The sequence below is a fragment of the Microtus oregoni genome, unplaced genomic scaffold, assembly GCF_018167655.1.
Source record: "Microtus oregoni isolate MIOR12 unplaced genomic scaffold, Mior012 000048F_ref0000485, whole genome shotgun sequence".
NCBI lineage: Eukaryota > Metazoa > Chordata > Mammalia > Rodentia > Cricetidae > Microtus > Microtus oregoni.
The window spans coordinates 18,294,997-18,322,775 of NW_024543222.1; the positions used below are offsets into that span (position 1 = coordinate 18,294,997).

The 27,779-nt window shown below is 53.5% G+C and overlaps 1 protein-coding gene across 6 annotated transcripts; it reads left to right on the plus strand.

Annotated features, from left to right (window-relative positions):
- On the plus strand, positions 1-27,757 carry Fmnl1 (formin like 1). Of its 6 annotated transcripts, XM_041635744.1 has the most exons (28): positions 1-687; positions 9,412-9,495; positions 10,247-10,360; positions 11,306-11,379; positions 11,682-11,765; positions 12,487-12,612; positions 12,874-12,891; positions 15,616-15,724; positions 16,979-17,055; positions 17,212-17,305; positions 19,306-19,380; positions 19,635-19,745; positions 21,039-21,188; positions 21,712-21,813; positions 21,984-22,239; positions 22,484-22,765; positions 22,926-23,050; positions 23,554-23,756; positions 24,301-24,535; positions 24,632-24,700; positions 25,261-25,341; positions 25,422-25,551; positions 25,661-25,824; positions 26,079-26,180; positions 26,343-26,423; positions 26,641-26,761; positions 27,049-27,147; positions 27,313-27,757. In XM_041635744.1, the coding sequence occupies exons 1-27, from the start codon at positions 559-561 to the stop codon at positions 27,138-27,140; spliced, it is 3,288 nt and encodes a 1,095-aa protein (XP_041491678.1). In that variant the 5' UTR covers positions 1-558; the 3' UTR covers positions 27,141-27,147; positions 27,313-27,757. The 6 variants fall into 6 exon arrangements, with proteins under 6 accessions (XP_041491678.1, XP_041491676.1, XP_041491677.1 ...); XM_041635742.1 differs by lacking the exon at positions 27,049-27,147; XM_041635743.1 differs by lacking the exon at positions 27,049-27,147 and having other exon boundaries at positions 22,487-22,765.
- The last annotated feature ends 22 nt before the right edge of the window (positions 27,758-27,779 follow it).

A 27,779-nucleotide genomic window follows, 5' to 3' on the forward strand; every position in this document is an offset into this window, starting at 1 on the left:
CCCGGAGGCGCCTGGCGAGCACGCCGCTGTATTCCGGGGCCTCGCCTGGGTCGGCTCGGCTTCGGGCAGGTGCTTCGGCGGCCGCCCCCTCCGCGGCAGGTGCAGCTCTCGGCAGCCCCCGGCCGGCGTGCCATGGCTGCGGAGGACCCCCGGCCAGCGCCCGCGCCTGCCCCCTCCCTGCAGCCCGCCCCCCTGGGGCCGGGTGCGCGGCGGAGAACTGCGGTTTGCGCGCACCGGGAGCGGCAGCAGAAGTTCGAAAATCGCCGAGGGGGGAGCCCGCGCCGCAGCTTCCTGCCCCCGGCCCAACCCTCTGGCCCCGGCCGCCTGCAGCCCGACTTCCTCCCCGAGCCTCGCTTGCCGCCCGCTCCCTCGGACGGGGCCGCCGCGATGGGACGCCGCACCCCGGCCTCTGCGTGCTGCTGAGCCGAGAGAAGCCGAGCCCAGCCCCGCCACCCGCTACTGCCCTTCGCCCCCGGCTCCGGGAGCCTAGTCCACGACCCCTTGGGAAAACTGGATCTCCGAGGCTGGAGGCGCCTGGCTGGCTGGGTGGGGACCACCATGGGCAACGCGGCCGGCAGCGCCGAGCAGCCCGCGGGCCCCACCGCATCGCCCCCGAAGCAGCCAGCCGCCCCCAAACAACCGATGCCGGCGGCCGGGGAGCTGGAGGAGAGGTTCACGCGGGTCTTGGTGAGTGTGACCTGGTGCGCACCGGGAGCCTGGGATGACGGGGACTCCGTGTGCGTCCCCGCCTCTTGGGACTCAGATGCCGCTTGGAGATCCCTAGCCCACCTGCTGCCCCTCCAGGGGGTGGGAGTGACAGAGTCATCTTTCAGAGTGACTTAACACTCTCCCCGCAAAAAACTTTCTTTAGCCACCTCCAGTAAGCCTTCTTAAGGGACGCCCCCCCCCCTCCCATGCTCCTAGGTCTAAAGGTGTCAAAAATGTTTTGTGAGGTTGGGTTCCGAACGCGCTCAGGGTGGGGGGAGGCTGGCGCCCCCTTTTCCACTGCACACAGGCCCAGCTTGTGGGTGCGGGTTTTGAGCGCCCGCCCTTCAGCGTCTCAGGGTCAAAGATGGAAGGGGTTATAATTTAACCTCCTGGAAGCCATAGCCCTAGCGGAGTCTTTGGTCCTAGTTCGTTGTGGTGTGCCTGGCCTAGGAGTTGGACTCAAGTCCTTCGCCCGTGTTTCTTACCCACCCCCTATGCCCCGGAATGGGTTACATCCATCACAGTCACCCCCTCCTAACCACTGAAAGGAGTAACATTAATAAGGGCGGGTCAGGGTGGGTTGGGCACTCTGGCTTGGGGTGGAACAAAAGTCTGGAAGGCTCCCCTCCCCCTTGCTGTCACCAGCTTGGGAAATTGGGGCAGGGGAGGGTGGGATGGGATGGAGAGGAGCTGGAGTCTAGGTCCCTGGGGGGAGGGAGTCCGCAGCAGCTCAGGTTGAGCCTGGAGCAATTGCAGTATTTCTTGTAGGGTGGGCACCCCAGTGCAGTCAGAGGTCCCTAAGATGGGTGGGAGGCAGAGGAAGGGTAGGAAAGGGGAAAGGCCGCTCGTTTTCACTTCCCCCTCTTTAGCCCAGCACTCTTTCCTGCTCTTTTGTAGGTGGCTGCCCAGTGGCCTGTCTACTCTTAGCAATCCCTTGCTGGACTCTGGGTGACAGGGAGTAAGGCTGGACTGTTTCCTGGAGGCACTTGGCAGTCTCAGTAGGCTGCTCTTGCAGGTCTGAGGGTGGGGAGCCCAGGAGAGGTTCACTCTGGAAACAGAAGTTCTGGCACACTGTCCCCTAGACGGCATTTCCCCTCTCTGGCTAGCCAGTCCTTCAGCCTGACTTGCCAGATCCCTTGCATGGTCCCAAAGGGGCACCTCCCAACAGTTCCAGAGAATCTTGGCTCCCTTCCTCTCCAAAAGAAGGACAAGAGGAGCCTGGGGATCTGTAAGATGGGGTGGGGTCTGTCCCTTTGAAAGCAGGGGCTCTGAGGGGGCATTTCAGACCAAGCTAGCGAGCCTTGGACTTCCCTATCTCTCCACCTGCCTCTAACTCCATCTTCCCCAAATCCAGACCTTGACCAAGTTCAGCAGAGCTGAGCGAGTGGGGGAGGGGCCCTCTGAGGAGCCTGAGCTAGTGATGAGTTCAGCCTCACAGCTGGACCGTGGGTCATCTTTCCCTTTATGTGTGTGTCTGTGGATAGGGGTAAGACTGGGTCCCAATCTGTTCAGTCATGTACTCTAGTGGGGAGGAGCCTTCTGAATAATTCAGACCAGTGGAAATTCCAAAAGTCAAGTGGAGATGTTCTGAAGCAAGGGTGGGGCTTGATTGCCCTGGCTGGACTTGTGGTTGAAGTGATGAGTTAGTCTTGAAATGCAGCTGGACCCCTCTGAGGGCCGGAGCATGGAGGGAAGATCAGGAGACAGATCTTCCAGAGTGTCTTGGTGGCGCAGTGGAAGTCTAGGGCAGCAGCATCCACAGGGGTACCCATGGCTTTCAGGTTCCCTTGGAATTCAAAGTGTCCCTTCTCCTCCCTGGGTGGGTAAATCCATCCTCACCTCACAAGGTGGTTTAGAACTGGCTTTTCTGGTTCCCTCGAAGTCAGGGTCATGAGCTCTACCTGGATTAATAGCCTTGCTCTCCGCTTGGGGCGACCCAAGGCTAAAGATTTGGTGAGCACGGGAGTTACAGTGGGTGTGGCTCCGTCTGGCTGCTAAGGTGCAGCCGGGGCTCAGTCTTTAGGTGATGTCTAAGAAAAGAACCAGAAGTTGCTGTGGGGGCCCATTGTTGATGGGGGACAGAATTCCCCGTCACATGGCCCCAGGGAACCTGTCATTTCAGTTTAGCCCCTTCATCCCTGGAAGGGAGTAAGATTCCCAACTCTCTAAGTGCTTTCTCTTTCTCTCTCAAGTTATTGTTTTAAATTTATGTATTTATTTTGCGTACAATGTTCTGTCTGCATGCCAGAAGAGGGATCCTGATCAAATTACAGATGGTTGTGAGCCACCATATGGTTGCTGGGAATTGAACTCAGGACCTCTGAAAGAGCAGCCAGTGCTCTTAACCTCTGAGCCATCTCTCCAGCTCCTCTAAATTTATTTTATGTGCATTGGTGTGAAGGTGTAAGATTCCCCTGGAACTGGGGGACAGTTGTGAGTTTTCCTGTGGGTGCTGGGAATTGAACCCAGGTCCTCTGGAAGAACAGTCTCTTTGCTCTTCACTACTGAGCCATCTCTCCAGTCCCCTTCTTCTCTTAGCCATGGCTCTCTTTTTATGGGTCTGGGAGTGTTTCCACCAGCCAGACAAGGGGAGTAAAGATATGTTTTCCCACTAAGAATAATGGGGTACTACTTTCTCAAGAAGGCTGTGAGAGGGGGGTGCCCTGCTTGAAATGAGGTTGGGGAGAAAGAGCGGGTTGAACCAGGGTTTTTGGCTGCTGCCTTAGCAACCGCGGAGGAGCGATGGTTGCTCCACTACATAGGCCTATGGTGGTGGGAACACCAGCCAGCCAGGCTCTGAGCTCTCGCCTCTCCTACGCCCATGCCCAAGGCTGGGTGTCTTCCAGCATTTCCCTGTCTTCTCTGAGAGTCGTGCAGGGTGAGGGGATTGACATGGCAAGCCACCCTGTCTCGGTTTGCTCGAAGTGCTACGTATGCTACTGGCTACAGGGCTCCTGTGATCTGCCTGTGGACCTGGGGTAAAGGAATACCTGGGCATGTCTGTGTGAAGCTTGAGTGATACCTTACCCAGGACACAGGTACTTTATCAGGCAGTTTGGGACAATCGGGACAGCTCCAGGAAGAATATAGGTCGTTGGTGCTCTGCCTCCCACTTCTGGGGCTGGTGGTGGAGAACAGGTTGGACATCTCTGCTTTGCTGGTCAGTGACAGAGGCGTCATCACTTGGTCCCCGTGCCTCCTGCCTCTGGACTGTCTTCTCAGTGGATCTCACTGGGTCGTGGCCTTGTGGCTAGATGCTGAGCTGGGCAAAGGCCATGCTGGTATTTCCAGCAGGCAGGGCTAGCACATGCTGACCTCAAATGCAGGGATGTAGTGGGCATGATTCACAATGGCATCCAGGGCCAGCTGGATGAGGTGAGCAGGAGCATGTGGGTTTGCCCTTGGGGCCACCTCTGTATCTTTCTTGGCAATACACAATTCTGGAAGGTGGCTTGGTTCTCCCTGCCTTTGAAGGGGCTGGGGTTGGGGATCCTGCAGCTTGGCGGACGAGTTCCATCCTTGTTGCTTATTTCATGTGTGACCTTGGGTAAGTTCGCCTCTCTGAGCTCCAGTTTTCCTTACATGGAAGAGAAGATGATAGGCTTATGGCGACCTCGTAGGATGGCTGAGGTAAAAGATTAAGTAGAGGGCTCCATACAGAGCTTAGCAAGGTGCAAATGTCAGTAAATACTCTCTACTGGAAATGAGGGGAGCTGTCCTGGGCTTCTCCCTCCTGCGGCCCTTTGCTCCTCCCCCACCAGGAACGTCCCAGGATGCCATATATTATTGAGTCATCCCCAGGTCTTCAGCTATCTCAGACTCAGAATAGCTTCAGCCATTGCACAGGTTAGAAGCAATGAGGCCTAGACCGAAAACTGCCTGGTGGCCGGAAACCACGAGAGGGAGGGCCCAACTCTCCTGCAGGGTGGAGTAGCATGATGCTAACGGTGGTAGCCACCAGCAGCGGTGTGCACACGAGAAGGGGGTGGGAGGCCTCTACTTCCCTACACGGATAGTGAGCTGAGGGGGGGGTTCCCCTAGTGAGTAAGAACCCAGTGTGGGCAACAACAGGAAGTGTAGGGTGCTGGGTGGCAGGAAGCTACTGTGGCTGTTCCTGGTTCCTCAGATGGGGACTGGGGCTAGTGTCTGCAGCCAGGACCCCAGAAACCCATTACTTCAGGCAGAGGCGTGATAGAGATGGGGGGGGGAGAATGGACAAACCTTGAGTTTTTTTTTTTAAATTTATTTAATTTTATGTATGAGTGCTCTCTGCGTGTACACCTGTGTGCCGGAAGAGGGCATCAGATCCCATTGTAGGTGGCTGTGAGCCACCATGTGGGTGCTGGGAATTGAACTCAGGACCTCTGGAAGAGCAGGCAGTGCTCTTAACCGCTGAGCCATCTCTCCAGCCCCAAACCTTGAGTTTTTTAAACCACGTTATCAGCTAGGTCTCCTTGGGCAAGTGACTTAATATCTCTGAGCTTCCATTTCCCATGTGGGAAATGGGGTTATGGTAGTAACTGGTTTGCTTGTTGATGTTTAAATGAATTGATGATAGATCTACAATACTTGGAAGGGAACTGAGGCCTGAGGAGTGTTTAGGGAATAATTTATTATTGTTATCGTTATTCTCTTGTTAGCCTAGATTATATGCGTGGCAAGGTCTGGTGTCCCGGCTCTCACCTTTGTCCCTGGAGAAAATGGTGACTTTGGGAGTTCTTAGCTCCTGATGCAGGGTGGGTGACAACAAGGTTTCCTCTAAGCCTGGGGCTGCTTGTAAGAGCTCCTGCAAGCCTGTATCCGGGATTTTAAGTGATGGGTGCCACTGATTGATTCTGCATGTGTGCTAACAGCTTGAAGGCCAAGGTTGAGACCTCCCAGGGGCGGGCAGCTACACAGACAGGCCTGGAGGTAGACTTGGCGTTTGGACCTGTCATGCTGAGCTGGGGGGTTACCTGACACTGGAATTGGGGTCCACTTTCAGGAGCTTCCTGGACGTCTGGGGGCTGGGCTGTGAGGAAGGGGTGGGGTGGCGGGATGGAGCCTAGAATCTGTGCAAATTGAAAGCGAAATCGTCGGGTGTGGCAGCGTCCAGATGTGGCCAGAGTCCTCAGTCTCCTGGGACAGCGTCTCAGAAGTCAACAAAGCAGGCGGTGCCAGGAGTTCAGGCTCATAGGAAGAGCTTGCAGGGCTGGGTGGGGATGAACTGAAGCTGGGCTCAGCCTCCAGAGTCTCCAGAGGTCAGGGCAAGGAGAGAAGGCTGTCTCCAAACAGTCTAATAGGAATGCGAATGAAATCAGTTCCGTTTATTTATTATTATTATTTTTATATTTAATATTATTTTTGTTTTCCAAGACAGGGTTTCTCTGTGTAGCCTTGGCTGCTGTCCCAGAACTTGCTCTGTAGACCAGGCTGGTCTCAAACCAGGAGATCTGCCTGTCTCTGCCTCCAAGTGCTGGGATTAAAGGTGTGCGCCACCACCACCCTGCTCTTATTTGTTTATTTTTTATACATTGTCTCACTATGTAGTCCAGTCTTCCCTCAAACTTGGAGCTAACAGAGTGTTGGGATTATAATAGGCTTATGCCAGATGTCAGGTATCAGTTCCTTTGCTTGGCCACACCCCATCCAATGAACCCATCTGCTTCCTCACTTGGCCTACAAGACTGTAGGAAAAGGGCCAGCACAGATTTGGCCAAACTTTGGAGCCAGCTTCGGGCAATCCAGATGTTTTCATATCCCTGCTCACTTACCATCCCCCCCCAACCTTGAAGTCTTCTGTAAACCCCTCCTATCTCCTGTGCCCCACATAGATGAGATGTCCCTTCCTGGTGGTGGGTCACCAGAGAATAATATTATATCAAAACATAGCTTCTGAATGTTGCCAGGCACTCTGGGACTATGAGAGGGACCAGCCTGTGCCCATTCTATGGAGGAGGAAACAGAGGCTGACAGGCCAATAAACTGTCAGTTTAGGTGGGCTCAGAGTCCACCTAGGCGGGTCCTTTGAACTCAGTCCCAGTCCCTCTGCATCCCAGCTCCCCTCCTCCGTCCTTTCAGGAGGCAGATCTGCCATTCATACACATGGACTACCTATCCCTTCCCGTCCTGTTTGAACAAGTCAGCCAGTCTTTTGTTTACCCCCCAGCACCTGCTCAGCAGACTGTGCCCTTGCTGAAGGGCCTGGCATGGCCCTACCTCACGCTGAGTGCATGGCATTTGCTGGCCCGTCTCCTGCTCCCCGGTTACCCAGTTCCTTGGTGGGCACAGCCACAGCTGGGGAGCAGCTGCTAATGAGTACCAGTGCTGTCAGAGCTATTTCTGATTTCTGAGCCTAAATTTAGAGTGTCTGGCAGGCTGGCACGTGGGCCCGGGGCCTGAAGAGTCCCAGGTAGGGAAGGGGCAAAGGGGCACCCTGCCTTCTGCCATTGTTGAGACAGGTACATCAGGCGGCCCCCTGAAGAGATTGTCTGTCCCTAACACTGTCTCTGGAGTGGTCCTGAGGGTATGAACTAGGGCTGTGGCTCAAAGCCAGTCAGCCCCCACTCTTACTGGTTTTGTAAGGTAACCTTGGGCAGGTTGCTGAGCTAATCCGTGCCTTCTCTGTGAGATGAGTATATTAGCAAGGCCAGAGATGGTGGTCAGGACAAGAGGAGGTCAGTGTTTGCCATGAAATGCATTTAGGTGAGGCTACTTGTTTAGCCTGACTGTTGGGGTTGTTATTGAAATTAGAATTACCGCTGGATGGTAGTGGCACAGGCTTTTAATCCCAGCACTCGGGAGGCAGAGGCAGGCGGATGTCTGTGAGTTCAAAGCCAGCCTGGTCTACAGAGCGAGTTCCAGGACGTAGTTAAACCCTAGCTCAAAAAACAAACAAACAAACAAGAAACACTACTGGAGCCGGGTGGTGGTGGCGCACGCCTTTAATCCCAGCACTCGGGAGGCAGAGGCAGGCGGATCTCTGGGAGTTCGAGGCCAGCCTGGTCTACAAGAGCTAGCTCCAGGACAGGCACCAAAGCTACAGAGAAACCCTGTCTCGAAACCCCCCCCCCCAAAAAAAAAGAAACACTACAGGGTCATTCCAGAGCCTAGTGGGTCTCCAAGGTAAGTGAGACCTCAGATGTCTCACATCAGAGAGGCTGTCCCTCGAAGGCTCAGAGACCTGGGCTCAGCTTCTCCTCATCTCCCTCCTCTGCATTGACCCCAGCTTTAGGGCCCTGGGTCCTGGCAGGGCTGGGTCTTACTTCCTCTTTCCCCAGCCTTGCTGTACCTCAGTCCCCCCAGCTCTGTCTCTGTTGGGTGGGGGATAAATCAGACAGAGGGAGAAGTGGCTTCCTAGGCCCCTGAGGTAGAGTGGGCCCCACCCCACCGCCATCAGACCCCTTTTGGAAAGGCTCTGTCGTGCAGCAGGAGCTGATCTGGTGCAGTTTCTTCGGTCCGGCCTCACTTTCGCAATGGGGACAGGGATGACCTCAGTCCCTGGCTGACCTTGGCGTATGGTGGGTGGGCAGTTTCACCTCACAAATAGGGCCCCAGCCGGAAAGCTTAGGCAATGGGGGCTGATAATGCCCAGCTTCCTGTTCCCCGAGGATGAGTCAAGGCAGTGATTTTGGGGTAAGGTCTGGCCAGAGCCCCAGACCTAACCCTGCCTGCCACCCAAGAGAGGAAGCTAGCTGAGGAGTCTGGAGTGGGTGTGGTTCTCTTTCTGCTCCAGCTATGGCCTCTTCTCAGAGCCAAGGTTCAGAGAGTACATAGCCTGAACTACCAGAGGGGGTGGCAGACAACTCCCAGACTTTAGGTTGGGCTCTTTGGGAGTTCCCATATCCCCAGTGGAGATCCAGGCTAAACTGGGGTCTCAATGAGGGCAAGAACTGGCATTGGGGGACTGACATATAGTTAGGTTCTCATTCAACTTGAGTTTTCTGGTATTGGGGTGAACTGGCCTTGTTTTATAGGTCTGTTGGGCTTGCCCTTAGGTCCACGGGGGCCCCTACTTTTGACTGTTAACACCTACTTAAACCCAGAGTCCTGGCTGAACGGCACATCTCATCTGAGCTGTGGTGACAAGAGCGTGCAGCTAGGGGAAGAGGACCTGGGGAGAGAACGGCTGCTGTAGCTCAGATCCTGCGGGGTGTGGGAGAGTCCCAGCCTGGGCCACCAGAACCGCAGCCCCAGCTTTCTGCCTATTCCGCAGCGGGATGACTTCCATCCCTCAAATCCCCCCACCTCTGCTGCTGTGACACATCTTTCTGGAACTCCCTGGTGACTGACACACTGCCTTAAGTCCCTTCCACCCTCTGGTGACCTGGGCTTAGTCTGAAGACCTTGCTGGCAGGTCCCAGCTGGGCCTGTCTGGAGATGGCTTCCCCATTGGCTCCTCGCTCGGATGGAGGCAGAGATCATATCTCCTTAGCTCCAGTGAAAAAAATGGAGCCTAGAGGTGTTGGAGGTCCCTGAGGAATGCATACTTTTGCCTCATGTCAGGTGTGCCAGGAAGGTGATATGGATGGTGGGAGAGCCTCCCCACCCCCTCCTCCTGGGGCCTTGGGGAAGGTGGGCTACCTCTAAGGGCCCCGGTTTCCTCACTGGACAATGTTGCTTACCCGTTAGGATGAGAGGATGTACGTCTTCGAGGGAGCTTTGTGGGTTCTCTGAAGATGGGTGAGTCCTAGACTCAGGGGTCTTTGTCTTCTGCCTCCCCAGAATTGTATGAACCTGCCTCCAGACAAGGTCCAGCTGCTGAGCCAGTATGACAATGAGAAGAAGTGGGAACTCATCTGTGACCAGGTGGGTGTCCCGGAAGTGCCTGCCCTGAGGATGCAGGAGCTGGCAGGAGAGGGGCTCCGCCATGCTGCCCAGGAGATAATGTCTACCCAGGTGGCTAGGGGCCCTTGTAGGATTCTGTCCTCCCTTGGAAGATCGGATCAGAAACCTCAGGGGTCATCAGCAGGGCATGTCCTAGAGGACTAGCCATGGCTGTCCTCATGGCTCTGCTCCGCTGGGGACTGAACCTAGGGCCTCTTGCGTGCTGAGCAAGCGGCGACCATTGAGATTAGGCTCAAAGACTGCAGAGTAGAAGGTAGAAGAGGGTATCTGGGCACATCTGAGGGTTCTGGGCTGGGAATGATAGGAGCCTTGGGGCAGGGGTGTGTCTCTGCTGTGGTCCCTGCCTCTGTGCGAGGGACTGGGGCAGCGGAGTACAGGAAAAGAACACACAGAGGTACCTATCTATCTATGTGGAGGGGCAGGACATGTGTCCTCGAGATGGGCTCTCTACCTGCCAGGGAGCTGGCTCCTCCTTGAACTTTGCACTCCCGTCCAGGAAGGGCAAGACAGGCCTGAATGAATCCCCCCAGGCAGGCCTGTGGCAGAACTGGCCTCTAGTCCACTGGCCCCAGGAGAGGCACACACCAGGCCCAAGGCTAAAGTGTTCCATATGTCCAAAGTTTGTACTTTGGGTTTTCCAGAAACAATTTAGACAACAGTGGTCTTTGGACTGCTCTGGCTGACTCTCTGTATATTCCATCTGTCTCCCCAGGAGCGGTTTCAAGTCAAGAATCCCCCCGCAGCTTACATTCAGAAGCTGAAGAGCTACCTGGATACTGGTGGGGTCAGCCGAAAGGTAGCAGCTGATTGGATGTCCAATCTGGGGGTATATATCTCCCTTTCTGTTCTGTCCCTTTCCATCCTGTACCCTCTAAACAGCTGGAGCAGCTGCATATATCTTTTTTGTGGCCTTGTGTGAGTTCATGTGTAAGTATGCATGTGTGATTTAATTATCAGGGACTGAGGACTGAGTAGCCCAGGCAGGCTCTCCCATAGACTCATATATATATATATATATATATATATATATATATATATGTGTGTGTGTGTGTGTGTGTGTGTGTGTGTGTGTGTGTGTATGTGAATATGTATAGATGTATATATATATGCATATATGTGTGTGTATGTGTGTATCCTACAGGTACTTACATGGACATTCCTGTGTGTATTTATATTATGTGTGTACATATGTGCACCCTGTATATTCATGCATAGATTATGTGTGTGTTAGATGTGTGTACTTTGAGGCTTGTAGGTATGTTTGTTGTCATGTGTATCCCTGAGTCCATGCATGGGAGAAAGACAGAGAGGGAGAAAAATGAAAGAATATGCACGTACCCATACCTAAGAAAATGGGTAGGCGTGTGTACGTGTCCAGGGTCTCCTGGGTGCATGTGCGTGCTTGTGTTTGAATTTTCTATGTCCAGTATGTTTGCGTAGAGATGTACATGTGTCTATATAGGTATGCTATATCTCTGTGTGGAGATATGTCTGGGCCCTCTGCATCTTCAAACATGTGTGGCTGTGCCCTCCACGTTGGAGGTGGGGGCATGCAGTCCATGACTCTTCATTCTGCTGGGCAGGTGTGTGGAGGTGGTGGGGGAGGCTAAACGTGAAAGGCCTTGCGTACATAGTGGGGGTGGATGCTTCTGGCTGCTGCCTCAGGACTGTGGGAGTCTGAGCACGTGGTGGGGGTGCGTACTTCTGGATGCTGCCCCAGGACTGTGGGAGTCTGGGCTCCACCCACAGACTCGTTGTTTTTGGCCCCCAGTTTAAGAGGCGAGTTCAGGAGTCTACACAGGTGCTGCGGGAGCTGGAGACATCCCTGAGGACAAACCACATTGGGTGAGTTTAGGAAAACTCTGCCTCCGGGAAGCGTCTGGGGCTTTCCAGCCCTTCCATCACGGGCTAAGCCTGTGGTCCATTTCCTTCTCCCCTGTTTCTTGTGCTAGTTGTACACACACAGCTGGGCCGTGGGTCCTGCTCAGGCCCTCAGCATCTCCTGGTATCCTTGAGTCTCTTGAGGGTGGGGGATGGTGCTATGTTCTGGGGCAGTGGCACCCAAGGGTCAAGGGCTTTGCTTTGCTTGCTGCTCAGTTGGACAGAACTCTTTCTGGCTGTAACTCATTGAACCTTGTCCTCTGCAGGTGGGTGCAGGAGTTCCTCAATGAAGAGAACCGTGGTCTGGATGTCTTGCTTGAGTATCTGGCCTTCGCCCAATGCTCTGTCACGTAAGTGACTGTTCCCAGCCCTTAGGCTGCCCCTCAGAGTTGTGATCACACATTCCTGGGCCTTAGCTACTCCTCTGAACAGGAACTGATCTCTCGCCCTGTCCCAGGAAAGTTGGACTTGGCCCTGGGCGACGGTTCTTCAGATGGCCCGTCCTTGCCCAGGAGGGACATTCCTTCTCCCTTCACCCTTTACCGTGCTCAGCAAAGAGCCATAGATGAACCAGGCTGTGGTGGCTCAGATCTGTAATCCCAGCACTTGAGAGGCAGAGACAGTCAGATCTCTGTGAGTTCTGGCCAGCCTGATCTACAGACTAAGAAGCTGTCTCAAAAATTAAAACCCAAAACAAACAAAAATGAGAGCCATGAATGAACATAGCCTCCTCTTCCTGCCCCAGCCTCTCTTGCAAATCTGCCTTGCCTGTCATGTCCCTCTTTCCCCTATTTAAGTGTCCCTTGTGAGCCTGCGGTGGTGGTGCACCCCTTTAATCCCAGCACTTGGGATTCACCAGCAGAGGCAGGTGGATCTCTGTGAGTACAAGGCCAGCCTGGTCTACAGAGTGAGTTCCAGGACAGGCTTCAAAGCTACAGAGAAACCTTGTCTTGAAAAGCTAAACCAAACCAAACCAAACCAAACCAAACCAAACCAAAACAAAACAAAACAAAAACCCAAAAAGGTGTCCTTGTGATAAGAACTTCCACGCTCCTTCCATTGCACCTCCAGGTACGACATGGAGAGCACAGACACCGTGGCCTCTACCACAGAGAAGAGCAAGCCTCTGGACCAGTCCGTCGAAGACCTCACTAAGGCACCACCCCCATCTGTGCCCAAAAATCGCCTGACCATCAAGTACGTGGGGCCCCAGATGGGATGAGGGGAGCGAGGCGCATCTAACCTGCCACATCTAACCAAGACCCTGGGGGTCAGTGGAAGGTGCAGTCCAGCATGGGGCTCAGAGTCTTGGCTTCTGGACACCAGTGTATTAAGTCTTCAGGTGGTGGCATCTAGAGACTAGAATCTGAGGGAGACTGGAATAAGGAGGGGGTTTGGGGGTTGGTAGGATCTCTCTGTACCCATCTAACCCCTTGTTTCTTCCTATGCGGCCTCCAGGTGCCCCCCTTCTCCCCGGTACGTAGCCACCCGGGGGCAGGTGCATGGGGCCTGACTCTGTGGGGTGGTGGGGTGGAAGACAGCTGCTGTGGATTGGTTTCCTCATCCTGACACAGGATATTCTTGTCGGGATACAGGGAAGGGGAAGGTGATGACCCTGGAGCATTAGCTTCCTGTGTTAGGTCAGAGGGACCAAATATATGTTTACGTATTTATTTATGTGTGTGTCTCTCTGTGTGTGTGTGTGTGTGTGGGTCAGTGTATCCGTATTCGTGTGTGTCTTCCTGTGTTAAGTCGGAGGGACCGAATATATGTTTACGTATTTATTTGTGTGTGTATATGTGTGGGTCGGTATTTGTGTGTGTGCCAATAGCTGACCCAGCTAAGCTTGGTTTTTATATGGGGGCTGGAGATTTAAGCTCAGGTCTTCTTGCGTCTTCTTGGTAGGCAAGTGCACTTATCAACTAGCCATCTCTGCAGCCCCACAAGATACACACACACACACACACACACACACACACACACGTATATATGTGTTTATATGCATACACACATATTGGCATTGGGACTTGCATCCAGGACATCAGGTATGTGAGGCAAGTACTCTTGCTATGCCACCATTCTGGACCAACTGTATATTGAGCCCCAAGATCTCACAATATGTTTCTTTCCCTCTTCGTTCATTCTCTTAACAAACATTTTTTTTAGACACTTACTAAATACCCTTCCTATATAGCACGTCTTAGTGGTGAGTGCCAATAAGACAGTTCATTCTGCTTTCCAGGGCCACAGTCTAGTGGAAAGACAATTTAGATGTGACCTAGATCTCTGAGAAGGGAGGTGCCCATGGCTTGCGGGTACTAGGAAGATTTCCAGAAGAGGTGACGCTGGACCGGTGTCTGACAGATGGATAGCGGCCTTATGACACGCGATAGGGAAGGGGGATAGCGTGAACAAAGACTGGGAGCATCTTGGAGCAGTGATAGGAAGGCTGATGTGGCAAACAGCAGTGGGGAGGACTCTGCTGGAGGCCTCAGGGCTGGAAAATGAAAACCTCGCTTTTTTTTTCTTTTGGCCAAAAATAATAGAGAGCGCGCACTCCATATCCTCCTTACTAGGTGCCAGGCTGCAGCTTATTACATAATCCCAACAAGCCTGTGAGGAGGGTGTTATTGAGGCCGAGGGGCTGGCTCAGTGGGTAAAGTGCTTGCCTGAGTTGAGTCCCTGGCACCCCTGAAAGCAGCTGGGCACAGTGGTATGTGCTTGTAATCCCAGCCCTGGAGAGGCAGAGACGGGATGGTCCCTGGGGCTCAGTGGCCAGACAGCCTAGCTAATTGGTGAGTGCCAGGTCCAGAGTGCTTCTGTACAAGAACATGGACCCGAGTTAGGATCTCTGGCACCCATATAAAAATTGGGCACGGCTGCACGCACCTGTGTTCCCAGTGCTGGGGCGACTGAAAGGACCACTGGAGCTTGCTGGCCTGCCAGGTTTAGTAGACATGGAGCGTCTGGGTTTAATAAGTGACCCTGTCTCAAAAACAAGACAAGACTGGTAAAGGAATCAACCTCTGGCCTTCACATGCGCACTGAAGTGTATACACACATAGGCACACGTGCGTGCACACACCACACATACCCAACAACAAACAAGGTGAAAAACTTCTGAAGGATGATACTCAAGCTTGACTGGTCTGCACACACACGCGTGTGCACACACACACACACACATACCCACTTACACACATGCACGCACACACACACGCTTGCACACACACGAAATGCACACACGTGTACACACAAGGAAGGTATCTGCTATTGCTGGGTGTGGTGGTGTAAACCTGTGAAGGAGGCCAGCCTGGTCTCCATGAGACCTTGTCTCATCCCCCTACCTAATGGGACTAATGTTGCCATTCCTTTTACAAATGAGGAAAGTGAGATGTAGGGAGATTAAATACTTCTCTATTAAGTAGTGAGCTCGAATGCTCTTGAATCTAGGCACTTTTGAATTTACTCTGCCTCTCAAGATGGAAGAGGCCAAGTGGATGTGAGCGCCACCTTGTGGAGACATTTCTGGTGTCGCGCTGTTTCCAAGCTTTGTCCTTGAACCCTTCCAGTCACGAGTCAACTCTAATCCCTCCCCCTTCTTTCTTTTTTGAGATAGGCTCTGTAGACTGGCCTTAAACTCCCTGCTATGTAGCCAAGGCTGGTCTTGGACTCCAATCCTCTTGCCGTCCCTTCCCAAACACTGGAATTACAGGCACGTGCTGCCATGCCTGGCTCACAGTAGCCCTTTTAGAAGCCAAGTCTTTTTTTTTTTTTTAAAGATTTATTTATTTATTATGTATACAACATTCTGCCTTGATGTATGCCCGCACGCCAGAGGAGAGCGCCAGATCTCAGTACAGATGGTTGTGAGCCACCATGTGGTTGCTGGGAATTGAACTCATGACCTCTGGAAGAGCAGCCAGTGCTCTTAACCTCTGAGCCATCTCTCCAGCCCCTAGAAGGCAAGTCTTTGTAAGAGCCTTTGCATCCTTTCCCGACCTTACTACCTCCCCCCAGCATGCCAGCTCCTGAGGAAGGTTGCCTGCCTTCAGCTGGCCTGTTGGGTTGGGAAGACAGTGAGCAGAGGCTTGGAGTTCCAGACATGTCCCCCTCACTCCAAAGGACATTTTACTGGTGTGGGGAGCAAGAAGCTAGGGGCTGGGGCTCTGACCCTGCTGCCTCTTCCACACCTGCCAGGCTGACGACGGCCCACAGTAGGAAGGCCCTGAGGAATTCCCGAATCGTCAGCCAGAAGGATGACGTCCACGTGTGCATTATGTGTCTGAGAGCCATCATGAACTATCAGGTCAGCCGGTGGCATGGGGTCGGGGCCTCAGGGGGGCTGGCTTGTCCCCATGGTCACTCTCCCCTGGAGCCCTAGCTGGGAAGCCTGGGGGCCTGAGGCTGATAAGTTTTGAGGGGAAGCCCTCGGTTTTATAACCTCATATGGGGTCGGCTGAAGTGGTCCTGGGTGTGGTTGGGGGGACTATGGGCTTCGGGTGGAGATCAAGGAGGGTTGGGTAGTGGAGTCTGTGGGAGAACAGGCTGAGGTACGACACTGGGAGGTTGGTGCAGTTGGTGCGGTTCCACAGTGTTTTTACTTCGTCAGCCTGCAGCTGTGCCCAGCCTGTAGCCTGGGGCCACATGCAGCTGAGGATGGCTGCACTGCAGGCCACCACGAAGCCGTAAACTTTCTTAAAACATTGTGAGACTTGTGTGTGTGTGTGTGTGTGTGTGTGTGTGTGTGTGGTGTGTGTGTGATTTTTGCTTGTTTGTTTTTAGACAGGGCTTTTCTGTGTAGCTTTGGAACCTGTCCTGGAACTCGCTCTGTAGACCAGGCTGATCTCAAACTCACAGAGACCCGTCTGCCTTTGCTTCCCAAGTGCTGGGATTAAAGGTGTGCCACCATTGGTCGGCCGTATGTGTGATTTTTAAAAAGTCACTCTATTTCATGTTTGTCCAGCGTCTTAGATGAGAGCTTTGCATATATGTCCGTATGTCAAAAGAACATGCCTGCAAGACCTCATTATATCCAGGGTGTTTGACAGTGACTTTTGAAAGACAAACGACACTGGTGGTGCACACCTTTAATCCCAGCACTTGGGAGTCAGAGGCAGGTGGATCTCTGTGAGTTCGAGGCCAGCCTGGTCTACAGAGTGAGTTCCAGGACAGTCTGAGCTACACAGATACACAGAGAAGCCCTGTCTTGAAGAAAAAAAAGGGTCGTCTTCTTTTTTTTTTTTTTTTTTTTTTTTTTTTTTTTTTTGGTTTTTCGAGACAGGGTTTCTCTGTGGTTTTGGAGCCTGTCCTGGAACTAGCTCTTGTAGACCAGGCTGGTCTCGAACTCACAGAGATCCGCCTACCTCTGCCTCCCAAGTGCTGGGATTAAAGGTGTGTGCCACCACTGCCTGGCAGGGCCGTCTTTTTAAAGAAGAACGTTTATGCCTGGATGTGGAGAACTTGGGCATGAGAGGCCAGAACAGTGTGGCCCAGACTATGCTAGGGGTGTTGGCAATCTTGGGGACCTGCCTGGAGGTGCTGACCTCCCCTCTCTCCACAGTCCGGCTTCAGCCTTGTTATGAACCACCCAGCCTGTGTCAATGAGATAGCTCTAAGCCTTAACAACAAGAACCCCAGGTGAGCTCCATACCCTAAAAGGTTTCTTGCTTCCAAACCTGCAGACTCTGTCCCCATCCTCAGGATTGCTGTCCAGGCCACCCCACCCCCACTTCCCTGTCCTCTAGCCAGACTATTCTACCATGCTATGGGACTAGCCTGCCCCTTCTCTTTCAGAACCAAGGCTCTGGTGCTGGAGCTGCTGGCAGCCGTGTGCCTGGTGCGGGGAGGACACGACATCATTCTTGCAGCCTTTGACAACTTCAAGGAGGTACCGGATCCACCATCCCAAACCTACTTGCCCTTCTGGTACTGCTTGGAGTCTGATTGCCAGAAACCATGGCCTCTGGATAGGGCATCTGAGTGCTGGGATAAAAGGTGTATACCACCATGCCCAGCCAGTAAACCAATCTCTACAGCTGGATATGAGTTAAGCATGCTGGTGCAGGCTGTAATCTCAGAGCCGGGAGAATTAGGACTTTGAGATTATCATTGGCTATACAGTGAGTTCAAGGCCAGCCTCCAGGCTCCAAAACCAAACACCCCAAACTTATGCCAAAATAAAAACCAACCCAACATAGACCATCTCAAAAAAAAAAAAAGAACCAAAAAAGGGCTGGTTGATATGTTCATTCATTCGTTCATGAGTCTTTACTGATTGTTGACTGTGTACCAGGCACAGAAGTAGGTTCTTAGGATACACTGGCAAGCAAAAGAAATGAGAGGGCTGGGGTAATAGTACACATTCAATATAGTACCTACTATGTAAACATGAGGACCTGAATCTCTGAGCCCACATAAAAAGCCAGGTTTGTCAGGCATGGTAGCACACTTTCAATCCCACCACTCCAGAGGCAGAGGCATGTGGATCTTTATGGGAACCAGGCCATCCATGGCTGCATAGTGAGACTATGTCGCAAAAACAGAAAGTCCCATCTAGGAATCAAATAGCAGCCCACAACTGTCAACTGTCCACAACTCCAGTTCCAGGGGATGTGATACCCTTTTCCGACCTCTGTAGGCACCAGGCATACTTGCGTATATGTGCCAGCAAAGACTCATATACCTAAAATAAAATAAATAAATCTTAAAAAAAGAATAGAGCCAACTTTAGTGGCATGTGATGGGCAGTTCTCTGGAGCTGAGTGATAGCCAGCCTAGCCTACTCTGTGAGCACCAAGCCGCTGAGATACCCTGCCTCTGCAAATACGGTGTGAGGCTGGACCTGGGTTTGGATTCCAGCACCCGCATCAGGAGGCTCACAGCCACCTGCAACACCAGTTCCAGGGTATCCGATGCTCTCTGCCGCCTCCGCAAGCACCCACATGCGCATTTTATACACATATTCATGCAGGGACACATATAATAAATATTTTTTAAAAACATGGATTTGGGGGTCTGTAGAGGTGGCTCAGAGATTAAGAGCACTGGTTGTTCTTCCAGAGGTCCTGAGTTCAATTCCCAGCAACCATATGGTGGCTCACAACCATTTATAATAAGGTCGGTGCCCTCTTCTGGCCTGCAGGCATACATGCAAGCAGAACACTGTAAACAAAATAAATAAATCTAAAAAAACAAAACAAAACAAAAAAACACGGATTTGCCGCCCGGTGGTGGCATATGTCTTTGATCCTAGCACTTGGGAGGCAGAGGCAGGAGGATCTCTGAGTTTGAGGCTATCCTGGTCTACAGAGTGAGTTCTAGGACAGCCAAAGCTACACAGAGAAACTCTATCTCAAAACAAAAAATTGCTTTTAAGGACCTTGGTTTGATTACTGGGGTTGATCTTTGGCTTCTGCACACATGCACACACATGCACACACATGCACACACATGCACACACATGCTCATGCCTATAATGAAAGTCAGGAAACAGCTTTTAAGGAGTAACTAACTAATGTAGTATTAGAAAATGCTCCATATTATGGGGGAAAGGGTTGCCACAGAAGACAGAACTGCTCGTAGGAGGGGCCTCACCGAGATGCTGAAACTTGACTGGTCAAAGCTTTGAAGAAGCCGAGGAATTGGGTGTGGTGGTTCTCTTCGCCAGCCCACCAGGTGGTTAGAACAGGGGACGTGCACCCAGATGCTAGTGTAGCCAGAGTAGTAGGGTGTGTGAGATGGAGAGGGAGTGGTGTTTGGGGCAGAAGAGTGACTTGGCTACGTTTAGATGCAATCAGAGAGGAACCTATAGGAACACTAGGGCATCAACCAAGAGATGGCACAGGAGCTATGGCCTATTGTTTTGTGACCGCCATTCTCCCTCTCCAGGTGTGCGGAGAGCAGCACCGCTTCGAGAAGCTGATGGAATATTTCCGAAATGAAGACAGCAACATTGACTTTCTGGTGAGCTCGGAGCTCTGGGGCTGAGGACTGGCTGCGCCCTGCTGGGACCTGGGTGGCCGTTCTCAGGGCTTTGCTCCAGCAAAGTGTTAAGGATTGAGTTTGTCAGAGGGAAAGGATGGGTGTCAGGAGAGTAAGGACCGGACCAAGGGGAAGGTTACAAGGCCGGGTTAGTGGACCACAAACTGTAGGGGAGGAGGGAGGGTTGGAGACAAATAGGAAGTGGAAGAGAGAATGCTGGTGTTCCTGGCCCCCAGGTGGCTTGCATGCAGTTCATCAACATCGTGGTCCACTCAGTGGAGAACATGAACTTCCGTGTCTTCTTGCAATATGAATTCACTCACCTGGGTCTGGACCTGTACTTGCAGGTGAGCCCTGCTCTCCACCCCTGGCCGCCCTGACAGAACTACCCACTCACTGTAGAGTACATAGTTAATGTAATTAGCAGGTCTTGAGTTCAAATCCTGGCTCTGAGAGTTGGGTTTGGTGATATGTGCCAGCAATCACATCACTTGGGAGGCCAAAGCAGGAGAGTCTCAAATTCAAGTTCAGTCTGGGTTTCGCACCCCCAGTAATAAAAGCCCACAAATAAACAGAATCCTACCTCTGCCCCTTGCCAGCTGTGTGACCTTGCACACATCTGCTCATCCTTCTGAGCCTTTCAATCACAGAGGTGGCAAAGACTCTGAATGTGTGGAGGAGCTCCTGTTACATGATGGATACCTAGTACGACATCTGTCACCGAGGTCCGGAACAGGCTCAGGAGGCTCTGGGTGTGACTCACGAGCATCAGCTCAGTCAGGTGCCCTGACTCCAGTACATGATGGGGAGCCCAGAGATGCTGGGCACAGAGGGGGGCTGCCTCAGGCTGAGTCTGGGTCTTGGGAAGAGGGAACAGAGGGACAGGTGAGGGGTGAGCAGGGAAGCCAATGCTTCTGGCCTGGTTCCTTTGGGAGGCTTTCTAGAGGGGCGGGGCCTTTGGGGTCGGATTTCCTGAAGCCAGGACTGGCAAACGGCAAGAGGAGGCAAGGCTGGTCTAGCCACACAGTCGAATAAGATTCATCTGGAATAAGGAACCTAGCCTGACACAAGCTTCTGTATGGCTCAGCCGTGAAAGAAGAGAGAAGCCAGATGCAAAAAGCTGAAGAAAGGACTAGAAAGATGGCTTAATGATTAAGAGCACTTACTACTCCTGCAGAGGACCCAGGACCCTCTGTGGTTCCCAGCTCCCATGGCAGGAGACTCACAGACCCCTGTAACTCCAGTCCCAGGGGATCAGATGTGCTCTCTGGTCTCTGAGAATGCCTGAACTCATGTGGTGCCCATAAATTCTCACACGGACACACATACACAAAAAAGCTGAATATTATATATGACTTTTGAAAATAAGAAACGTCCAGAATGGCCAAATCCATTGTGGTAGATTCATGGCGGCCAGGGGCTGGGGCAGAGATAATGGGAAGGAAACCTTAGCTGGTGTAGGGTTTCTGTCTGTAGTACTGAGCTTTTAGAAAAGAGGTAACACATCTTAAAATAGTGAATTGTGTGATATGTGGATCATGTCAATAAAAATAACAAGCAAACTAGAGTCCAAGTAGTGGTGGTGGTAGACACTCCCCTACCACCTCGGACCTCACCGTGCTCCTGCTGTCTGGGGACAGAGGCTCCGGCTCACCGAGAGTGACAAGCTGCAGGTGCAGATCCAGGCGTACCTGGATAACGTTTTCGATGTGGGCACACTGCTGGAGGACACAGAGACCAAGAACGCAGTCCTGGAGCACATGGAGGAGCTGCAGGAGCAGGTGGCAACGGTGAGAGCTGCTCCTAACCTAGTCTGCCACACAGTAGGCCCACAGGAAGGCTGGCCCGGGGCTCCTCTCGTGTAGCAAGTACTGAACGGAAGACATAGTTCTGGGTGTAGATTGGAGGCGGCAGTCTGCCTGGGCGCTGAGTTTGCCCTCGATCCAAATCCGGAGTCCGTTTGGTGTCTTTCTCAATGAGTCTTCAGGGAGCGCCCACGCTGTGTGGGACTTGTGCGCAAGGCAGGCGCCTCTTCCCTGCGCAGATTCCAAACCCGACTCCAGTGAACTAGATCCTGGGGTCCCTCTCAGCACAGTCTTGTCCCCTGCCAGCTTTCTTCACACTGGTGTCTTGGTTTCCCCTTTTCATTTATTTGGGTTCAAGTACCAGGCTTGGCCCACCCTTGGCACGCTGGGGCAAGCGGATGTGGGTGCCACCCCCAGCCCTCCAGGCAGGCTTGCCTGATGCCGCCCCCTCACCGGCGGTGCCAGTGCCTGGCCGCGGGTGGTAGCTCACCATGTGCTGGTGCCACAGCTGACAGAGCGGCTTCGGGACGCAGAGAACGACTCCATGGCCAAGATCGCTGAACTGGAGAAGCAGCTAAGCCAGGCCCGCAAGGAATTGGAGACCCTGAGGGTGAGCTGTGGGTGTGGGCTTCGTCTAGGCTGGGGTGTGAGCCGGGCCAGGCTTCCCAAGGAGTCCTCTCCGCTTGACATCCCAGTCTATCCCAGAAGAAGATTGGGGCGGGGTTGCTCTATGCCAGAGAGCTTGCGGGTGGGCACTGATCCTTCTCCTGGGGCTCGCAGGAGCGTTTCAGCGAATCGACCCCCATGGGCACTGCCAGACGTATCCCTGAGCCTGAGAAAGTGCCTGCCCCTACTATGGTGCGACGACCCTCAGCTCTAGAACTGAAAGTGGAAGAGCTTGAGGAAAAGGGGTTAATCCGAATCCTGCGGGGGCCCGGGGATGTCGTCTCTATCGAGATCCTCCCAGGAGCGGTGGCGACACCAAGCGGTGACAATGCACCAACTCCGGGGGTACCCGCTGACTCTCCTAGCCCAGGTGCACAGTTTGCTTCATGCTGGGGGAGAAAGACCAGAGCAGGGAAGGGTATCCTAGGGGTATACCTGGCTCTGAAAGATAAGGAGATTTGGATTGTAAGGGTGGCATAGGTACGCGGGGGTGGGTTGAAGTGGGTTCTGGATGCATGCATTGGGGAGGGAGGTGGCAAGGAATCCCCTCTCCAAGTCGTTAAGTTGACGGGTTCCTTCCACGCCCTCTCTGGGCTCACATCTCCCACCTGAAGCAGAGTCGGTTCCCGGAGCAGCATCAGCATCACCACCGCCACCGCCACCGCCACTACCTAACCTCCAGTCCCAGCAGGAAGCGCTTCCCTCTGCACCCCCGCCGGCCCCGCCCCTCCCAGGCTGCGCAGAGCCTCCACCTGCACCACCGTTGCCTGGAGACCTGCCGCCCCCACCCCCTCCACCCCCACTTAGTACTGATGGACCAGTGCCACCTCCACCCCCACCACCTCCAGGAGGCCCCCCTGATACCCTTGGAGGACAAGACCCAGAGATAGGCCCAGGTAAGTGGAATAGACCGTCTCAGATCTTCTAGGGCTGGGGTGGCAGGGTCCCCACGGACTCTACCAGGAGTCTCCTCCTGCCTCCTGCCTGTCTTGTTAGGCCTGACTGGGTTAGTTCCCTCCAGTGTCTGAACTACTCACCACTCTTTCCTGCTCCCAGGGGTGAAGGCCAAGAAACCCATCCAGACCAAATTCCGGATGCCATTGCTAAACTGGGTGGCGCTGAAACCCAATCAGATCACAGGCACTGTCTTCACTGAGCTCAATGATGAAAAAGTGTTACAGGTGAGTGGGCACTAGAGGGCTGCAGGCTCATGTTGGGCATAGGGGTGGCCCTCTCCTTCAGGATGGGAAAGCCCAGAAAGCAGTATCCTGACCGCTGTGGCCTTTCTTCTTCCCTGAGTGTGGCTCTCCTTCCCGCCCATTTCCCACAGATAACTAAAGCCCGGGCCCTTCTGATTCTGGTTTCACCTTGGAATGGGTTTCCTGTTCTCTGAGCCACTGCTTACATTGATTTCATTGCCCCAGAATAATCTTTCTTACTGCCGGCTGCTTAGCCCCTCTCTCAGCGTTAACAGCTGGGAATCTGGGTCCTCTGTGTGGTGTTTGTCTCTGTCTCCCCTGTTATCTCCTGTCAAGGCTGTGGTCAAGCCAGCTCACTGGTTATTCTGGCCGGTGGTATTCTGTCAGGCTATACCTACAGCCTTAGCTCTGGACACAGTGTTGAGCCAGGAGCGTGAGCAGATCTTGGCCTACTCAGCCTAGCGTTCTCGTCCTTGCATCCTTAGGAGCTGGACATGAATGACTTCGAGGAACAATTCAAGACCAGATCTCAAGGCCCCAGCCTGGACCTCAGCACCCTGAAGGGAAAAGCAGCCCACAAAGCTCCCACCAAGGCAACCCTCATTGAGGCCAACCGGGCCAAGAATTTGGCCATCACCCTACGCAAGGGCAATCTAGGGGCAGACAGAATCTGCCAGGCCATTGAGACGTGAGTACCTGCGCTTGGGGTGCGGCCCAGTCCCCTCGCTAGGCTAGGATCATCAGGCAGAGCCTAGTAAGAACCCCAGCAATAGCAGAGGCAGACAGATCTCTGTGAGTTTGAGTCCAGCCTGGTCTACAAAGTGAGTTCCAGGATAGCCTGGGCTGTTACATAGAGAAACCCTATCTTGAAAAGAACAAACAAAAAACAAACAAATGAAAAAAGAACCCCAGCAGTGTGATGGAACCCACCAAACTTTACCCTAGGGAACGTTGTCCTCATTTCTTGCCAAGAAAGCTAATACTATAACATGCCCAGATTGAGACCTCTCCACTCACTTCCTGCTTCTGCCCAGCATGGGCAACCAGGCCAAAGGATTTATATATGGCATCTGCCAGTGCTGTATGATAGGACCGGGGCTTCCAGCTCCCAGTTTCCCTTGACTCCTATCTCTTGTTCCTTGAAGTTGTCTGCAGATACTAAATGTTGAAGCTTGTTTGTTCCTTCCTTTTCTCTGGGACGACACCCACTCTCCCTCTGCTTCCTCATGCAGGTATGACCTACAGACTCTCAGCCTGGATTTCCTGGAGCTGTTGACCCGCTTCCTGCCCACGGAATACGAGCGTAGCCTTATAGCCAAGTTTGAGAAGGAACAGCGGCCGATGGAGGAGTTGTCAGAAGAGGACCGCTTCATGCTGCGTTTCAGCCGCATCCAGAGACTGCCAGAGCGCATGAACACACTCACCTTCCTGGGCAACTTTCCCGACACGGCCCAGCTGCTCATGCCGGTGTGGGCAGGACGGGCAGGGTGGTGTGGTGGAGCCTGGGCTGGGGGGAGGGAGGCAGTGTGGCTCCAGCTTACCTCATCTTCATCCCACCCTTAGCAACTGAACGCCATCATCGCAGCCTCAATGTCCATCAAGTCCTCTGACAAGCTGCGCCAGATCTTGGAGGTGAGAGCTCAGGGCAAGGGACTGGGGAGCAGGGCCCAGCCTTGCCTAGTCTAAGTAGCATCGGAAGGGAGACTCAGGCCCTCTCCGCCTGGGATATAGCAGAGAGAACGTTCCCGTTTCTCACAAATGTGCTCCGACAGACAGGCTAAGGTGGGAAGTGGGTGTCGGCAGTCGTAACCTCGGCCACGCCTGCAGAGTGTGCCCGAGCTCATGCTCCAGGGCTAAGTCACTCTAAGGATTGCTTTGTGAAAGGAATGGTAAGTGCAGCTGCTCAGTGCTGTGTCTGCAGACCAGAATATGTGGCTGTCTAGGGATGGAGGAGGGAGGTGTTGGGAAGCCAGTTACGGGGTGGGCTAGTGAAGGATAACGTTAGCGTGTACTCATGGTGTTGAGAGTCTACAGACGAGATGTGCATGTTCCATGTGTCGTGGACTGAAGGGTCCATTCAGGAGGGCATGAGCGTGAGGACTGGCTTCTTGCCACCTTTCATCCTTTCTGAGAAATATTCTTCAAGGGATTTTCCCAGCCTGGATCTCTGAGTCTTTCTCTGCCTTTCGCAGATTGTCCTGGCTTTTGGCAACTACATGAACAGCAGTAAGCGGGGGGCAGCCTATGGTTTCCGACTTCAGAGTCTGGATGCGGTGAGCGGGGGCTCCTGGTGTGGGGTCTGGGGTCTGCTGTCTGGTTGGTGGCCCATGGCTTATACCAGAACCTTGTCCAGTTATTGGAGATGAAGTCGACGGACCGAAAACAGACATTGCTGCACTACTTGGTGAAGGTCATTGCTGAGAAGTACCCACAACTCACGGGCTTTCACAGCGACCTGCACTTCTTGGACAAGGCAGGCTCAGGTATAGAGCACTGGGGGCTTGGGCCACTCATGTGGGTTAGGAAGGGATACTACAAAGTATAAGTGTGTGCATGCTGCCTGGTCCCCTGACTCCATCCTGTCCGTCCCAGTGTCCTTGGACAGTGTCCTGGGGGACGTGCGCTCCCTGCAGCGAGGCCTGGAGTTGACACAGCGAGAGTTTGTGCGGCAGGATGACTGTCTGGTGCTCAAGGAGTTCCTGAGGACCAACTCCCCCACCATGGACAAGCTGCTAGCAGACAGCAAGACAGCTCAGGTGGGGGGGGGCACAGGAGCACTGAAACCTTAGGGTGGGGTTGTGGAGCCAAGGCCTGGAGGGGTGTGACTACAGGCAGAACCCTGGGAGGATGGAGGAAGGGTAAGGGACCACCCTGTGTGGAAGGTGAGATGGCAAGAGATTCAACAGCGGAAGGAAGCGGTTGTGGATACCTCAGGGCAGGAAGAGGGGCATGGAGCATGGTCACGCTCCAAGGGGCCCAGGCTAGTGAGGCTAATGGGCTGTTCTTGCAGGAGGCCTACGAGTCGGTAGTGGAGTACTTTGGAGAAAACCCCAAGACCACATCCCCTTCCATGTTTTTTTCCCTCTTCAGCCGGTTCACCAAGGCCTATAAGGTACAAGTGTCTGACGGGTGGGCGGGGCGCGTCTGATGCATGGGGTGTGGGCCCTGCAGCCACTCCCTCAGAGTGGAGGGAGGAGTGGGGACTGCTTCTGTCCCAGGTGGGACAGGGAAAAAGGAAGGACCCTCCTCACCAAGACCTGCCCTGTGCCCTCAGAAAGCAGAGCAAGAGGTGGAGCAGTGGAAGAAGGAAGCGGCGGCGGATACCTCAGGCAGGGAAGAGCCTCCAGCACCCAAGGTAGGCAGCTGTCCCCTAGCCCAGTACCGGGGTACAGGAACCCTTCTGTTGAGATAGATCCCACCCAAGGATAAGGAGAGTGCCCCAGAAGCCAGGGGAGGCAGAGGGTTCAGGTTCTTTCTGCTTTAGCTGCCTCTCCTTGCTGAGGAACTGCACAGATGTTCTGGAGTAGGTGGGGTGAGAAGCATCCTAAAGTTAGAGCTGTTCATCTCCCCAGTCTCCGCCCAAGGCCAGGCGACAACAGATGGACCTCATCTCTGAGCTGAAGCGGAAGCAGCAGAAAGAGCCACTCATCTACGAGAGTGACCGAGATGGGGCCATTGAAGACATCATCACAGGTGAGGGCACAGCCAGATCTCGGTCCTGCCTTCAGTCTGTCTTACGTCACTCTCTGTTTCTGTTTTTACCCCCACCACACCACCTCCCCTCAACCTCAGAGTCTCGCTGTGTAGCCCAGGTTTTCCTTGCTGTGTAGACCAGGCTAGCCTCAAACTCACAGAGGTCCTCCTGCCTGCCTCTTCCTCATGGGCCACCATGCTTGTCCTCCATGCCTCTTGCTACCTTTTCTGTTTTTCTTTTCTCTCTCTCTCTCTCTCTCTCTCTCTCTCTAATTTCAAAATCTCAGTGCTCAAGACAGTGCCCTTCACCGCCCGCACCGGCAAGCGGACATCCCGGCTCCTCTGTGAGGCCAGCCTGGGAGAGGAGATGCCCCTCTAGTTTCCAGGTACCTAGACAGCCTGGCCTGCGATTCCAGTGCTGGCCCTGCATGGCTGGGATGTCTTAGGGGGTGGTGTTTTTGACTGAAGTAAATTAGTGTCCCCTTTCACGTGAGCAAAATCAGATCCTCAGAAGAATGAGCCTATGCCCATGTGTCTCTTTTGGCTTCCAGATCTTCGGAACCAGCCCTACATCCGGGCAGACACAGGACGCCGAAGTGCTCGCCGGCGACCCCCAGGACCCCCACTTCAGGTCACTGCTGACCTCTCGCTGTAGCCACTGTTTCCGTTGGTGGATTCTGTAGGGCTGTAGGCAGACTGGAACTCAAGGAGGTGACTCTTAGCTCGGCTGGGTCGAGCATCCGCTCCTCTGGCTGACTTGAAGCACCTCACCACACCAAAACAAACAAACAAACAAACAAACAAAAAACCAGAAAAGAAAAAAGAAAGAAAGAAAGAAAGGCTGCTTGCAGCACCCTCTCCCTCCAATAGCCATACTTAGCCTGAGCGCGAGCCTGGTCTATAACTTATAAACTGCACCTCGCTGCTGCCCTAGCCTGGAGGATTCTCCTTGAACCTTATTTTTATACAAGATTAATAAAGATGTTTGCAAAAATGCGCGTCGACTCGGTGCCTGACC

What these genes read in the sequence shown, in the direction of transcription:
- Fmnl1 (XM_041635742.1), top strand. Translation starts at nt 559, where the DNA reads ATGGGCAACGCGGCCGGCAGCGCCGAGCAGCCCGCGGGCCCCACCGCA. An exon ending in ATTGGATGTCCAATCTGGGG is followed by an intron (nt 10,361 to 11,305) that starts GTATATATCTCC and finishes TTTGGCCCCCAG; the next exon opens with TTTAAGAGGCGAGTTCAGGA. An exon ending in ATCTGCCAGGCCATTGAGAC is followed by an intron (nt 23,757 to 24,300) that starts GTGAGTACCTGC and finishes TTCCTCATGCAG; the next exon opens with GTATGACCTACAGACTCTCA.